Here is a 15,284-nt window from a genome sequence, read left to right as displayed (position 1 = left end):
CATGCACGCACACCCTAGAAGGTTTCATTATTGTAAAAAAGGCATGTTGAAGCTTGTTTGAAGTTTGCCATACAGCATTTGAAAATGGCTGTGAATTACTGGAAAATGGAGACTTCTGGGGGAAAGTGCACTCGCGGTGGAGGTAGAACTACTTCTAGTAAAATCAGCTGCTGCCTTGCCTTGGTATCTTAGTGTGTTCAGTACTTCCCCTTTGTCATTCCACTTCTTTATTAATTGTAACATTTTGATTTTTTTTTATCAGTGTAGATTTCTTTAGATAATAACAATGCCTGGTCAAAATTTATTTCATGTGAATTGCTTAACTGGAACTGTGTTTAATAAAATAAATAAAAAAATAAAATGTGTTGAATACTTATTTCCCCCACTGTATAAGAAGTTTCTAAGTCTCTATAGATCTCTATGGAAAAATTTGGTTAGTACAACATGTCCCATTTTTATAGTCATGGCACAAGCACGGAAACAAAGCATCAGATTACAGCATTATATATGTAGACAAGTTGTACAGTGTTGGTCCACTATGAGCCTCCAGACAGTTTAAGACGAGTGACATGTCCTGTATCACATATCTCTATGTAAAGGAATGATAAGTGTCCTATATTTAGACATGGGTATTATTTCTGGAATGTGCAGTGGATTACGCTTCATCCAATACTGATAATACTTGGTACATGGTGTTCTACAACCTTAGAAAAAGCTAGAAGAGTAAAAAAAGAGTTGAAATCTGTGAAATCTTCCCCTCTTGAGTCACCACATTCCACTGAAGCGTATCACATTGTCAACTACCTGAACCAGATATCAAAAGAGAAAGAAATTCCTTCATATCATTTTCAAGAAGCTGAACATTTGATAGATGAAGGACAAATGTCACAGCATGGCACAGAAAACACACTTTATACAAATATTCTGCTGATTTTTTATGAGATCCTGGCAGATTCATGTTTATTATTTAAAGCTCATATCCCTTAAATTTCTGACTTATTTAATACTTGTAATACTTGTGAATCCTTGCATAAGTGAATCCTTGCCAAAGTTCATCTGGGTATATCATCTGAAAAGACATTATCTGTATGTAATTATTTTTGCATATTTTGTATGTATTATTTTTAATTATTTATGTTCTATGTATGTTGGAATGATGATTTTAATTGACCTGCATGTTAAGACTTGATTTTTGTAGTAGCAAGGTACAGGATTGTGGAACAGAATCTTCCTCTACTGAGTCACAGCTGTTGGTGTTACCATAAACACTTAACAGAGAGAAAACAAGTAAAGTACTGGCATGAAGCAATATCTGGCTCAAGGAAATTCTCAATCAGACACAAGAAGTCAAGGGCAGATGGTGTGTGTGTGCAATATAAACACAGGCTCCACCTCCACTTGCCTGCCAACACTAAACATTTCCACTCCTCTTCTTCATGCCATGCCTTGCTATGTCCTTGTCCAAGCCTCAAGTACAAATGATGGACATATATGTCTCATATTCTTAAAATAACAGTATGAAATACTCACTCACTTCCAGTGACCCTCATTATCCTAGGCATCACACACATACACACACACACACACACACACATTCATATGTTTATTTAAAACTAAGGGCAATCCAACTAATAGCATTTTTTTTTCTTTTTTGGTTGTTTTATTTTAAGTTGCAATTTTTATTATAATATTATAATTTAAATAGCCAAAAAATTTCCATTTGAGTTAATTAGGTTTAAGTTCTGGAGGAATCATGTTCAGATTAAGATTAAAGTAGATTTAGGTTCAGACTTGGCCTTAATAATTAATAATTATGCCAGCTGCATTAATAATTTTGCCAGTGAAAGGTCTTTACAAAGAAAATTAAGACACTGATCAGACATGCGACATTGGACATTGGGTAACGTAGTTCAACTTAACCATGACACAGTTGACAAAAAATACAGAAATCAGTCTTTTTCCAAAAAAAAGTAATAAGATAAATACAGTAAGATGCTAAAATAAAATAAGATAAAATAAAATAAAAAATACACCCTAAAATTTATTAACATATCAAACACTCATTAATATTTTAAAGTAAGTATTTTATGTAGCAGTTTATCAGTTGATCACTTCATTTCAGAGAAATTTTGGCCCACTCTGGGATCATTGTCCTGTTGCATGACCCAAGTACAACCCAGCTTATGCTGCTGGAAAGATGGCCTCACATTTGTCTCAATTTAATTCTGGTATAAAGTTTATCCTTGTCTCAAAGACTGTAAGTTTCCCAGGTCCTGTGGCTACAATACAAGCCCAAATCATCAGCCCTCCAATACCATGCTTGACATACAAACTCCACACACAGGGAGGTAAAAATCAAACCCCTTATCTAGATGATGTTGTCTAATTCAGATGTTGAGTTTCATGTTGAAGTTGCAGGTTTTCTTCTGATGACTCTTCCATGCAGATCATGTTTGTGCAAGTGATACTGCACAATGCATCAGTGCATCTCCACTCCTGTCTCCTGGATCAGCTAAATATTCCTACAGGTCCTAAGTTTAATGTCAAATTATTTGTTTTGCTTTGATTTTTGCCCAGAATATGAGCAGTTCTATTTAAGTCTTTCACATCTTCAGATCTTGTCTTTCAGATCTCGTCTTAACTGGTGATGAGTCCTAATGAGTCAATTAGAGCCTAACAAGTTAATTGAGTTCTGAGATTTTACAGCTGTAGGGGTGTCCAAACTTTCACACCGGCCACAATTACTTTTTATTTAATTAATTAATTATAAAGTAAAGGTGCATCGAACTTTGCAGGAAACCAACCTGCACAGCATCAGGGCCAGAACAACCAGACTCAAAACAGCTTCTTTCCAGAAGCAGTGAGGCTCACAAACTCCTTACACGTGCAATAATACACTTACATTGTGATTTCTCATGTGCAATAATAACACACCACAGACTTCTCATGTGCAGTATCTGCCACACTGCAGACTCTTCTATGAGCAATAACATAGGAAATGTACACTTTTATTTTCCACTCATTGTTTTTATTATCACTGTTTACTGTTTTTAAATTGTACTGTTTGCTATATGTTTCTCTTTTTTTTTTCAAATTTTTGGCTTCTATCACTGGGACCTCAGACTTTCCTTTCATGTATCACATGTTCTTCCTTCCTGGCTCTTTGAAAAAATCTTTTTAAAATAGTTTGCAACAACAATTGAGTTAACTTGTTTTCACTTCAGAAATCAACAAAATATGCAAATTAAAACTGTAACCTAACAATCTGATATAATGGTAGTGTAGCTCACAGGCTTCCAATCCAAATATCAAAGATGTGATTTCCATATGCATATCAAAATCAATATTTTTCCAGAAGCCCATGTCTTCTGAAGTCATTTGGCATTGGTCTATATTTATGCATATTTTATTCATGCCGTATCACTAAACCGGTGCTAAGAATGCACCACATAGAACTGACCTTACATAACAGATTGTTATTACTCAGGGGTATTAGCTTGAATATGGCATGAAAGGGACATGCTGAGAAACCAATCACAGTGTTGTACAAACAAACCTAGATTGAAAAAAACAATTTTTTTTAGAATACAAAATCTTAGTATTGTCAAATATATTGTTATTGTATATTAAAGAACATTTTGTAGTTTCAGTGTGTCATTGTGTTTGGGCATTGTTTTCCTATTGATTGTAAGAAATTGTATGCTGCTAGTTTAATCATAATATTCATATGTTAAATAAGATTGTTTGTCTTTTTCTATATGGGGCATCAGGATAAAAATAAGTTATGTTTGTTGAAGACAAGAACACTAAGAGCAGGAAGGATACAAGTAGCAATTCTGCCAAAGAAAAGTAGTGGAAAATTGTGTTGGGAAGGGCGGTGTTCGAGTCGAGTAACCTGAGCACACAATTCTCTTTCCTCTGAGCTAAAAGATAACAATGGTCTCTTACAAGCAGCATGCCTGACTCACACAAAAACACCAGTGTGGGTGAGTGACTATGGGCCATTCAGAGACTTAGTCCTGACATTCCACTGGGGTTATTTTGTGGGACAGAGACTCTATTGTTTAGCTGGTTTGCCTCATGGCTATTTCACATTAATTCATATAGGATCGTAACTGAAATAAATGAATTATACTGGTGTTTCCTTCAATGCCATTGGTGCACTTCATGTTCATTTCATATTGTAAACTAATCCTATTCAAATATCTACTTTGGATGTCTCTTCCCCTCCCCCCACTTTGCTAAGCAAAATATGTTGCATGCATTTAAAAGAAAGGTTCATAGACGTGTTGAATTCACAATGCAGAGGGTAATACTTTATTTTGCACTCAATTATTTCAAAACAATCCATGCATAACATAAGTTCAAAGACAACCCAATGAAATGAGACCCTGATCTAAAGCCACAACTCTTCCTCTTGGTTTGTTGTCAGTGGCTGAAATATTCATCCGGTGCAGGTATGACCATGTGACCTTGATCTCTCTCTCTCTCTCTCTCTCTCTCTCTCTCTTTTGCTGTTGATGTTAAGACCAATATATAAATAATACAATTAATTAAGTGATATGAAAAGGAGAAGTATAACTATATAACAGTTCAAGAAGCGGCACTGCCACTACATAATATACACTCACTTCCACTTTATTAGGAACACCTGTACACCTGCTCATTTCCGCAGTTGTCCTATAAGGCAATCATAGTACAGAAGCACAATATGCAAAATCCTGCAGGTACAGGTCACATCAGAATAGGGGGGAAAGTGTGATCTCTGTGTTTTTAACCATAGCATGGTTGTTGGTGCCAGGTGACCATTCTTACATTCTTTGTACAGAATGGTGCAAAAAAAGAGCTAACAGGAAATCTATGTGTTAGCTTAGTGGTTATGGTATTGGACTTCTGATGACAAGGTTGGGAGTTCAAATCCCAGGTCCACTAAACTGCCACTGCTGAGCCCTTGAGCAAGGCCCTTAACCCTCAATTGCTCAGTTGTATGAAATGAGATAAAAATGTAAGTCGCTCTTGATAAGGGTTTCTGCCAAATGTCATAAATATAAATGTAAATCTACAGTAAACCAAATAAGCTCCCATACTGTGGTGAACAGAACAGCATCTCAGAACACACAACACATCAAGCCTTGAGCTTGACCTTGGATGAGCTACACCAGCAGAAGACCACAGTGGGTTCCACTCCTGTTACCCAAGAACAAGAATCTTTGGATATCATGGGCACAGATTCAGACTTGTGGTTTTCTGTAGTTGTATGTAGAGCATATCCACCTCAAGGCCAGTGTTTTCACCATGGTTGTTAAAAAGTGATTATATGAGTTATTATATCCTTCCTGAACCAATCTGGCCATCTTCCTCTGTCCTCTCTTACCAAAAGGCAATGCCACCAACATACCTCTCACTCACTCATTGTTTTTTCACACCATTCTTTGTAACTCTAGAGACTGTTGTGTGTGAAATTCTCAGATCATCACTTTCTGAAATACTCAAACCAGCCCATCTGGCACCAACAACCATGCCACAAACAGAATCACATTTTCTTCATTCTGATGTTTGATGTGAACTTTACCTGGATTTTTTACCTGATTTTTTGCACTGCAATTCATCGAAAGGTTTACGAAGTTTAACATCAAGGTTATGTTAGATGTAGCATTTGTATTTGTTGCAGCCTTTTTACAGGTACACATTTCATAGGTTCAAATTGAACAGTTTATTCAATAAATGTCTATAATTGAGATTAGTAAATGCAGAAATGTATAAATTAGTTGAAAATTAGTGAAATCATTGTGCTCTTCTGTGTACTGTTACTTGTCCTGTCTGTGTCATCTGTTTGCATAAAACTGGTTCTCTACCATAATGGCCCTCACTCTCTCTCAGGCAGTTCCAAGTTAATGAATGTTGGAGTTTTATGAGAGGGAGGAATAGAGTTTATTAAAATATAACTATGTTGAACAACGTCTATTTTAATCTTTAACATTGTGAAATGTTCAATGCTGACTTGTTAAAGTTTATACACATGCAATCTTCATTTCAGCCAAATGAGTGCTTATTGTTTAGATCCCTTTCATATGTACGTGTTTCACAGACACTTTTCAGTTCTCTCAGTAGCAGGTAATTCAGTAATACTGAGGTTCTTCAGGTTTCTAACCCAACAGACTATTGGAAAATGGTGGGAGAGACGTTTCAGGCAAATTTACATGCAAATCGTCACTTTAGCAGCCACATTCATTCTGTGCTGAAATGAATGTGAGAATTGTGGGAAGGACATCAGATGAACTGTTCTTATCTTAAGCTATCCTACACCATCTGACAACAAACAGCCAGGCGTTTACAAAACATGATCTAGGTTTTAAAATCCCTGGTGGCTTTACAAAATACCTGTGAGCCAAGGTAGGCTATCATTATTTTCCATTTAAGATTTTTGAGTCTTCAACTTTAATTATAGTGGAGTGAGACCATGTTGATTGTTTCCATGGAGGGTTTAAAGAGTGTTTTTCCTAATATTCCCAATGAAAAGTCTAAATAAAGAGGAAACAGCAATTAAATACAAGAAATATTGCCCAGTCAGTATGTAGTTACACTGCATGTCTTTGTGTAAATGATTTACAGACTCTTTGGTAATAGCACTCCATAAAACTAGGTACGTTTTTCAGAAAAGGACTTTGGTTGTCCTTTGCTAGTGGTTGTCATTGAAAGTTCGAACGTGGGAATGAAGGTTAAATAGATCATAAATTATAAATTTAAAAAAAAAACCACACACATCTGCCAATCCTGTCCAAGTTTACTCAAATCTCCTCCCCTGCAGGCAGGTGAGCAAGTGGGATATAAAGGTTTGTGAGCCCATTTTGGGACAGCAGGAGCTTTTATACATCTCCAGAGGAACAGGAAAAGCCCTGCTGAACACCGAATAAACTAAAAAAGACAAAATGGGCTTAGGTGTAAGTGTTCAAAAAAAAAAATAGTTAATAAGTTAATATTTTCTGCTTAATGTAGATAAGAATTGATATTTCTAATATGTTTGGTAAAGCTGTAACTATGTATGATGGCAGTGTATGAGTTTTTAATTTAATTGTGAAATATTCTTGCCACATTTTGCACAGAAGGGAAGTGAGAAATACAAATTAGCAGCAACCTCTGAAGATGGGGAGAAAAAGAAGAAAAAGGGAAAGAAGCAGGAGAAGAACATGGACGATCTAAAAAAAGAAGTTGATCTGGTGAGAAATTCTGCCTTACACTTTAAAGTCAGAAAGCTAAAGATAATAATACAAATTTTTGATATTTTTATTATGTGTTCGTATTTTTCCCTGAAGGATGATCATAAGTTGACCTTAGATGAGCTTCACCGCAAATATGGCACTGACTTTGAGAGAGTGAGTAGAGGTTAAGTGTCTTACACCTAATAAAAAAGCTTTTTTTTTACTTGTACAATTTTAGGCATATGACTGTATATAAAATAAGCATTAAAACTAAAATGTTCAACACTGAAGATTTCAGAAAGATTTAAGAAATGTAATAATAGACATTGGTCTGTTATTAATTTTAGAATCTGTTGTAAGTTAATAAACTGCTTTCATGCTAACAGGATTTTATACTTTGTGTAAGGGTTTGACTGCTTCTCGTGCTAAAGAGATCCTGGCACGTGATGGACCCAATGCTCTAACACCACCTCCTACAACCCCAGAATGGGTCAAATTCTGTAAACAGCTCTTTGGTGGATTTTCCACTTTATTGTGGATTGGAGCTATTCTTTGTTTTTTGGCATATGGAATCCAGGCTGCGTCAGAAGATGAACCAGCAAACGATAATGTAAGAAAAATACATAATGTGTGTGAGAGAGAGTTTAAAATATCAGCGGTATCTTCTTACACAGTATCTCAGTAGAACACCTTTGTTCACCTTTGTTCTCTCTCTCTCTCTCACACACACACACACACACACTGTTTTCAACAGTTGTATCTTGGAATTGTCCTGTCTGCTGTTGTAATGATCACTGGATGCTTCTCATACTATCAAGAGGCTAAGAGCTCAAAGATCATGGAATCCTTCAAGAATCTTGTCCCACAGGTATAGACCATGAAATAATATTTCATTAAGAAATCATGAGAAGTCATGTTGCCACTTCTAGACATGTTCTCTGTTATTCAGCAAGCTCTGGTTGTCCGTGATGGTGAAAAGAAGAGCATTAATGCTGAGGATGTAGTTGCTGGAGACATTGTGGAAATTAAGGGTGGTGACAGAATCCCTGCAGATCTGCGCATTATCTCTGCACATGGATGCAAGGTGATATCCTTAAAACTCTTTCAAATAACTATGTTGGCTATTTAACGATTACAGAAACAATGAAATTTACATTTTTTTCCGTCATACATGTGTACTGCTAATTCCAAACATTTTCAATTCTGTTGCAATATTAATTACCTTTTTCAGTGACTAGCAGATTAAAAAGTGTCACAATAGACAGGCATAATCTGATTTTCCTTTGATTTGCCGAATCTTGCTAGATATTATGCAAATGTAACAAAGAGCTTTCTGCCAAACTTCCACAGAGTTCGCAGTACCTTGTGGTCAAAATGGGAACTACAACAAGGTCTAAAAGAGGCCTACAGGGGCAAAATTCTTACTGCCCCATGAATCATTTCTAATGTAGGACACTGGGAGAGAGAAAGTGGGGTTTATAGTGTGGATAATGTCTGAAATAAGAAATAAGTTTTTGCTACAGAAAGGCTATGAAAAAGAAGAAAAATGTCTTTTTAATTCTATCAACTCAAGCACAGTTAAACAAAAAAGATGCATGTAAAACCACTCAAAACAAGCTGCTAGCAAATATAATGGATGACTATATGACCACCCTTAACTGCTTATTATGCAAAAAAAAAAACTAGATCTATAGTTATAGATCTATAGCTAGATATATAGTCTATAGCTTCATGTGGTGTAGCCTCTCAACTTAAGTGTGTTTGAGGATGTGTCATTATTAATGCCATCTCGACCCACTAAAATCTAAGACACTGGGTTCTTATAAGCTGCACATTCTGAACTTTTTTTCCTTACCTTTCAGGTGGACAATTCATCCCTTACTGGTGAATCTGAGCCTCAGACACGTACTCCTGACTTCTCCAATGACAATCCTCTGGAAACAAGAAATATTGTATTCTTTTCTACAAATTGTGTTGAAGGTAGAAAATTTAATTATTTGTTTGAAAAGAGAAAAAAAGGAGATAATTAGAATTATAAAAATGATAGATAGATAGATAGATAGATAGATAGATAGATAGATAGATAGATAGATAGATAGATAGATAGATAGATAGATAGATAGATAGATAGATAATATAATATTTTGTTCTCAGGTTCTGCAAGAGGTATCGTCATCAACACTGGTGATCGCACTGTGATGGGTCGAATTGCCACCCTGGCTTCAAGTCTCGAGGTTGGACAGACTCCCATTGCCAAAGAGATTGAACACTTTATCCACATTATTACTGGTGTGGCTGTTTTCCTGGGTGTGTCCTTCTTCATTTTGTCCCTTATTCTTGGATATGGATGGCTTGAAGCTGTCATCTTCCTTATTGGAATTATTGTTGCCAATGTGCCTGAGGGTCTGCTTGCTACTGTCACTGTAAGAATAGAATTATTATTCACTTATACTCTTACTTATGCATGAGTAAAATCGGTATAAAATAAGCTTAATTTGCTAGAACGTGCCATATAATATACAAGAAATCTTGTCTAATATCCTTTAATAATGCTTTTCTTACAATTTTCTGCTTCAAATAGGTGTGTCTGACATTAACTGCTAAACGTATGGCAAAGAAGAATTGCCTGGTCAAAAATCTTGAAGCTGTAGAAACCCTTGGCTCCACCTCCACTATTTGCTCAGACAAGACAGGAACTCTGACCCAGAACCGTATGACTGTGGCACATATGTGGTTTGATAACCAGATCCATGAAGCAGATACTACAGAGAACCAAAGTGGAACCTCTTTTGACAGAAGCTCTCCCACTTGGTCTGCTCTTGCTCGTGTAGCTGGCCTGTGCAACCGTGCAGTCTTCCTTGGCGATCAAGCCAATGTTCCTATCCTGAAGGTGTGCTAAAGTATCAAATTATCTATCAGTCCATTTCCTATTCATTCATTTTTCATTTATTTTCAATTAACTCGTATTGATTTTGAGCAAATTTTCTATCATATGCTCTTACAGAGAGAAACTGCTGGAGACGCATCAGAGTCTGCCCTGCTAAAATGTATTGAGCTCTGCTGTGGTGCAGTGAAGGATATGAGGGACAAATACCCAAAGATTGCTGAGATCCCTTTCAACTCCACCAATAAATACCAGGTACTTATTTTATGCATTCAGTCTTTTGGAGGAAAACAAAAACAATTCAAAGATAAGTTAGTTCTAACATCATCTGATTGTCCCCAGCTCTCAATCCACAAGAACCCCAACTCTTCAGAGACAAAACACTTGCTCGTAATGAAGGGAGCTCCTGAGAGAATCCTAGACCGGTGCTCAACTATTATCATTCAAGGAAAAGAGCAACCCCTAGATGATGAATTAAAGGATGCTTTTCAGAATGCTTATGTGGAACTGGGAGGACTTGGAGAAAGAGTATTAGGTAAGTGACACTGTGTGGGTTGTATAATTCACTGCTTAAAGAACTGACTTTCTCCTGGTAGAAAATACAAGCTACACTATACCATAACATATTGAGGCAGGGGGTAGTGTTAACACCACACAGCTCCAGGGTCCCTGATGTGATCATGAGCTCAATCCTGTGTGAAGTTTTACTTGTTCTACTGAGTCCATGTATATTACCTCCAGTTCCTTCCACCTCTGAAAAACCATTCAATTAATAGACTGAATACTCTAAATTGTCCCTAGGTGTAAATGTATGTAAAAATGTGTGTGTGGATCAAACATGCCCCTGACAAGGATAAAGAAGTTATTGAATGAATATATTCATTAATAAGTACTAAAGAAAGGAGTGAATTAATTGCATTCTTTGCAGGTTTCTGCCATTACAGCCTCCCTGATGATCAGTTTCCTGAAGGCTTTGCATTTGATACTGATGAAGTAAATTTCCCCACTGAGAATCTGTGCTTTGTTGGACTCATGGCCATGATTGATCCTCCTCGTGCTGCTGTACCTGATGCAGTGGGCAAGTGCAGGAGTGCTGGAATCAAGGTATAGTGTTTTAATTTCGTATTGGTAGTGAATGTTTTACAGTATAATTAAATAGATACTATAATCTTTTCTCTAGATCTCAAATATTTTTGCATTTCCAGGTCATCATGGTTACAGGAGATCACCCGATTACAGCTAAAGCCATTGCGAAGGGAGTGGGCATCATCTCGGAAGGTAATGAGACTGTGGAAGACATTGCTGCTCGTTTAAACATTCCTGTTGGAGATGTTGACCCCAGGTAACTGAAATGCTTTGGAATAATGCACCTAAAAGCTTTTATGAAGTGGTCCAAGTTGTTAAGATATCAGCTGATGCTTATTTTCAGGGATGCAAAGGCTTGTGTGGTCCATGGTGGAGATTTGAAGGAAATGACCTCAGAACAGCTGGATGACATCCTCAGTCATCACACTGAGATTGTGTTTGCCAGAACGTCTCCACAGCAGAAACTGATCATTGTTGAAGGTTGTCAGCGACAGGTACAATAAATACAGAACAATTAGCTTTCTTTCAAAATTTTGAATGTTGCTTGTTAAGTAAATTTCTAAATATTTTTGTTTTGATTACAGGGTGCCATTGTGGCTGTGACTGGTGACGGTGTTAATGATTCTCCTGCTCTGAAGAAGGCTGACATTGGTGTAGCAATGGGTATTGCTGGATCTGATGTCTCCAAACAGGCTGCTGATATGATTCTCCTGGATGACAACTTTGCTTCTATTGTTACTGGAGTAGAAGAAGGTAGGAATGGCTACTGAACTATCAGGTTAACAATGTTGATCTGCAATTTGCTAAAATGTTATTCTGTCTCCAGGCCGTCTGATATTTGACAACTTGAAGAAATCTATTGCATACACACTGACCAGCAACATTCCTGAGATTTCCCCCTTCCTGCTCTTCATTATTGCAAACATTCCTCTTCCTCTGGGCACTGTCACCATTTTATGTATTGACTTAGGAACTGACATGGTAAGGTTCCTATAAAAGTAAACACAGATATAGAAGCCACCCAATATATGGTTGTAAAGATGATGAGGTAATTGTGACTTTTGCTCATATTTCAGGTTCCTGCTATTTCTTTGGCATATGAAGCTGCTGAAAGTGACATCATGAAGAGACAGCCCCGAAATGCTAAAACCGACAAGCTGGTGAATGAAAGGCTTATTAGTATGGCATATGGTCAAATTGGTAAGAGAACACTTTCTAGGCAAAGAAACTTTTGATAGTCATATAAATCTATATACACAGTCCAAACTTGCAGTTATATATATATATATCATGCGTTTCAGGACATGGTGAATAAGAATACATGTATATGAGCATATGGCATATGAGTTAAATTAGTTTTCATACATATTTACTAGGTCCTCCTGGCCTGTTCATTGAGATAGAAACATCCCATCAGTATAGAAATATTTCTTCTTAAGGTCTTTATATAGATATGTTCTATGTATTAGTTGACAAGTTGACTTAAACCAGACATATCCTAACAAAACCACCATTCTTTCTTTAATATTGTTGAATTTTGGTGCATTTTGTAGGTGATCAGTTATATATATTGTGCTGAAGTATGTAGAATGGCCCTCAAGAGTTGTGGGTGTCTGTGAGTTGTATGTTAATGTCTGAAGAATAGAGAGCACTCTGCTGTGTCTTCAGCTGCCCTGTGATGTAGCATGATAGCAATTAAAAAAGGTGATGCCTGGTTTATGTGCTCTGAAGGAAACACATTCTAGCCCTCACTGGCCCCAGTTGGTGTATTTTTTTGCAGTAGGAGCTAGCTAGTGTGTGGGAATAAGTGAATAATTCTATTGGGAGAAAACAGGGTAAAATATGAATGATAGTTTTATGACTTTTTATGTCTTTATAGGAATGATGCAAGCTACTGCAGGATTCTTCACTTATTTTGTAATTCTTGCTGAGAATGGTTTCCTGCCTTCAGACCTAATAGGAGTACGTGTCAATTGGGATGATAAATATTATAATGATCTAGAAGACAGCTATGGCCAACAATGGGTATGTAATACTTGCATGAATGTTATGAGCTAAAACACTGAATTCACTTTTTATGTATGTAAACGTTCAAGTACATTAAAAGTTGTCCTTGTCCTTAGACTTACGAACGAAGAAAAATAGTGGAGTATACTTGCCATACTGCATTCTTTGCCAGCATAGTAATTGTGCAGTGGGCCGATCTGATCATCTGTAAGACCAGGAGAAACTCCATCCTGCAACAGGGAATGAAGTAAGTAAATAAAGTTATAGAAATGATATTAAGTAATCAGAAAGTTTTGATCATTGGAGTTATTTAGTCTTTATTACCACAAAAAAAATGTTATTTTACATTATTTACTCTTTTGTATTCTAATCCCTTAAAACCATTTTTTTAATTGTCGTTTAGAAACAAAATTTTAATATTTGGGTTGTTTGAAGAGACCGCTTTGGCAGCTTTCTTATCCTACTGCCCAGGCATGGATGTAGCACTTAGAATGTATCCACTGAAGTAAGTTTCTTTACACATCATTTTTATAATATCATAAGTAAATCTTATTTGTATGTATATGGAAATGACTTCTTCTTTTGCAAACATTGACAGTGTAGCCAGTTACATAACTTTTATTCATCCCATTTAGACCAAGCTGGTGGTTCTGTGCCTTCCCATATTCACTGCTCATATTTCTTTATGATGAGGCAAGAAGGTACCTCCTTAGACGGAACCCAGGCGGTAAGAACAAATAACTCTTAATAAGTTTGGAAATTGTGTGTAACTAATTAATTTGGGTTCCACTTTTATGTACCATCTTTTCTAATGTGAATGTTCTCTATTTTAGGATGGGTGGAAAAGGAGACATACTACTAAGAAAACCCACCTATCAACTATGGAATTCATGATGAATGTACACTGTCTTAGAAAGAAATGGGCACACAATATATACACTCCCACTTTGTATTAATCATACAAATATGTTATTATTTTAATAAAGTTGAACTCTGACAGTAATGTTGAGAAAATGTCTGCTTGCATAATGCATATAAATACAACAACAACAATAAAAAAACATAAGCAAATGTTTTCATTATTTTTAAAAAGCCTAGTTGGCATTGAAGCTAATTCAGTGTAATCGATTACAAAACAAAGTCAACTTTTTTTCAGAAATACTTCTGTTGTAAATACACATGGACTTTATTTTCTACTCTGTTTATGCACAGTTGCATATTTTCAATCTACTATTTATAGACTTCCAAGCCTATCTTTAGGGTGGTGTAAATAACAGGGCAGTGGCACTATGGCACATATAAAAGGACCCAGATATATATGAAGCACCATATCATGAATCGTTAATTGCAAGCAGTCTTTAACGTGGTGTTATAACCTTACACAGCGATCGCAGTGAGATGCAAATAATGAAATGTACCACGCTGTTAAAAATAAATATCAAGGCTCTTAGAGCACCTCTTCATTTCATTCAGTCCAATCAAATGATTCAACTGGAACTAAATGTTGTAGAATCTGCCTTACAGAATTAGATTTTTAATAAATCAGTATTAGCTCACAAATAGATGAATCTACTGCCCCATCCAAACTACTTTGTGATCAAATCTTCACCTTATGAAACATGACATAAAACTTACCACAGGGTATTTTCCAAGGGAAGACATTCTCGAGGATATCAGTTTGGATATCTGTTTACTGCTCTGTGCATCCTGTTGACATGGCCTTCCTTTAAACTCTGGTACATCATGCTGTAGCTATGACAGGCTCATGTTTCTTCAGATTTCCTGAATGCATGGAAGAGCAGGTGAGTAATGCAGCACAATGCCCCGTAATAACCAAGCATTATTTCAGGAGAGCATGTTTTGCTGTGATATAATCAGCTGTTTACTAAAAGCTCACAACAAAGTAACATCTTTTTTTCGATTTTTTTTATCATTTTTTATCAATGATAAATTGAACAGTACATTTGACCTGGTAAACCATGGTTTACCACATTTCAAACATATCTTAAAGACAGCTTAATAATCTTCTAAATACTATTATTTATATTTGCTCTCCAAAGCTGATGTTGAAGACCAACTATGCAATAAAAGGATCACATGATCCTGGC

At 36.3% G+C, this 15,284-nt stretch overlaps 1 protein-coding gene across 2 annotated transcripts; it reads left to right on the top strand.

Moving 5' to 3' along the window:
- The first annotated feature begins 6,793 nt into the window (after positions 1-6,793).
- On the top strand, positions 6,794-14,247 carry LOC131346767 (sodium/potassium-transporting ATPase subunit alpha-1). Of its 2 annotated transcripts, none has more exons than XM_058380376.1 (22): positions 6,794-6,941; positions 7,104-7,217; positions 7,314-7,373; positions 7,606-7,809; positions 7,954-8,067; positions 8,149-8,283; positions 9,062-9,179; positions 9,354-9,622; positions 9,781-10,089; positions 10,204-10,338; positions 10,426-10,618; positions 11,012-11,187; positions 11,289-11,425; positions 11,513-11,663; positions 11,754-11,922; positions 11,996-12,150; positions 12,246-12,369; positions 13,049-13,194; positions 13,293-13,423; positions 13,580-13,681; positions 13,812-13,903; positions 14,010-14,247. In XM_058380376.1, exons 1-22 carry the CDS (start codon positions 6,930-6,932, stop codon positions 14,036-14,038), a joined length of 3,075 nt encoding a protein of 1,024 aa, XP_058236359.1. In that variant the 5' UTR covers positions 6,794-6,929; the 3' UTR covers positions 14,039-14,247. The 2 variants fall into 2 exon arrangements, with proteins under 2 accessions (XP_058236359.1, XP_058236360.1); XM_058380377.1 differs by having other exon boundaries at positions 6,818-6,941; positions 7,107-7,217.
- Positions 14,248-15,284: the final 1,037 nt, after the last annotated feature.

This window comes from Hemibagrus wyckioides, linkage group LG26, assembly GCF_019097595.1.
Source record: "Hemibagrus wyckioides isolate EC202008001 linkage group LG26, SWU_Hwy_1.0, whole genome shotgun sequence".
NCBI lineage: Eukaryota > Metazoa > Chordata > Actinopteri > Siluriformes > Bagridae > Hemibagrus > Hemibagrus wyckioides.
Note: the sequence above shows the minus strand (reverse complement) of the source record. Positions and strands in the feature narration are given on the sequence as shown.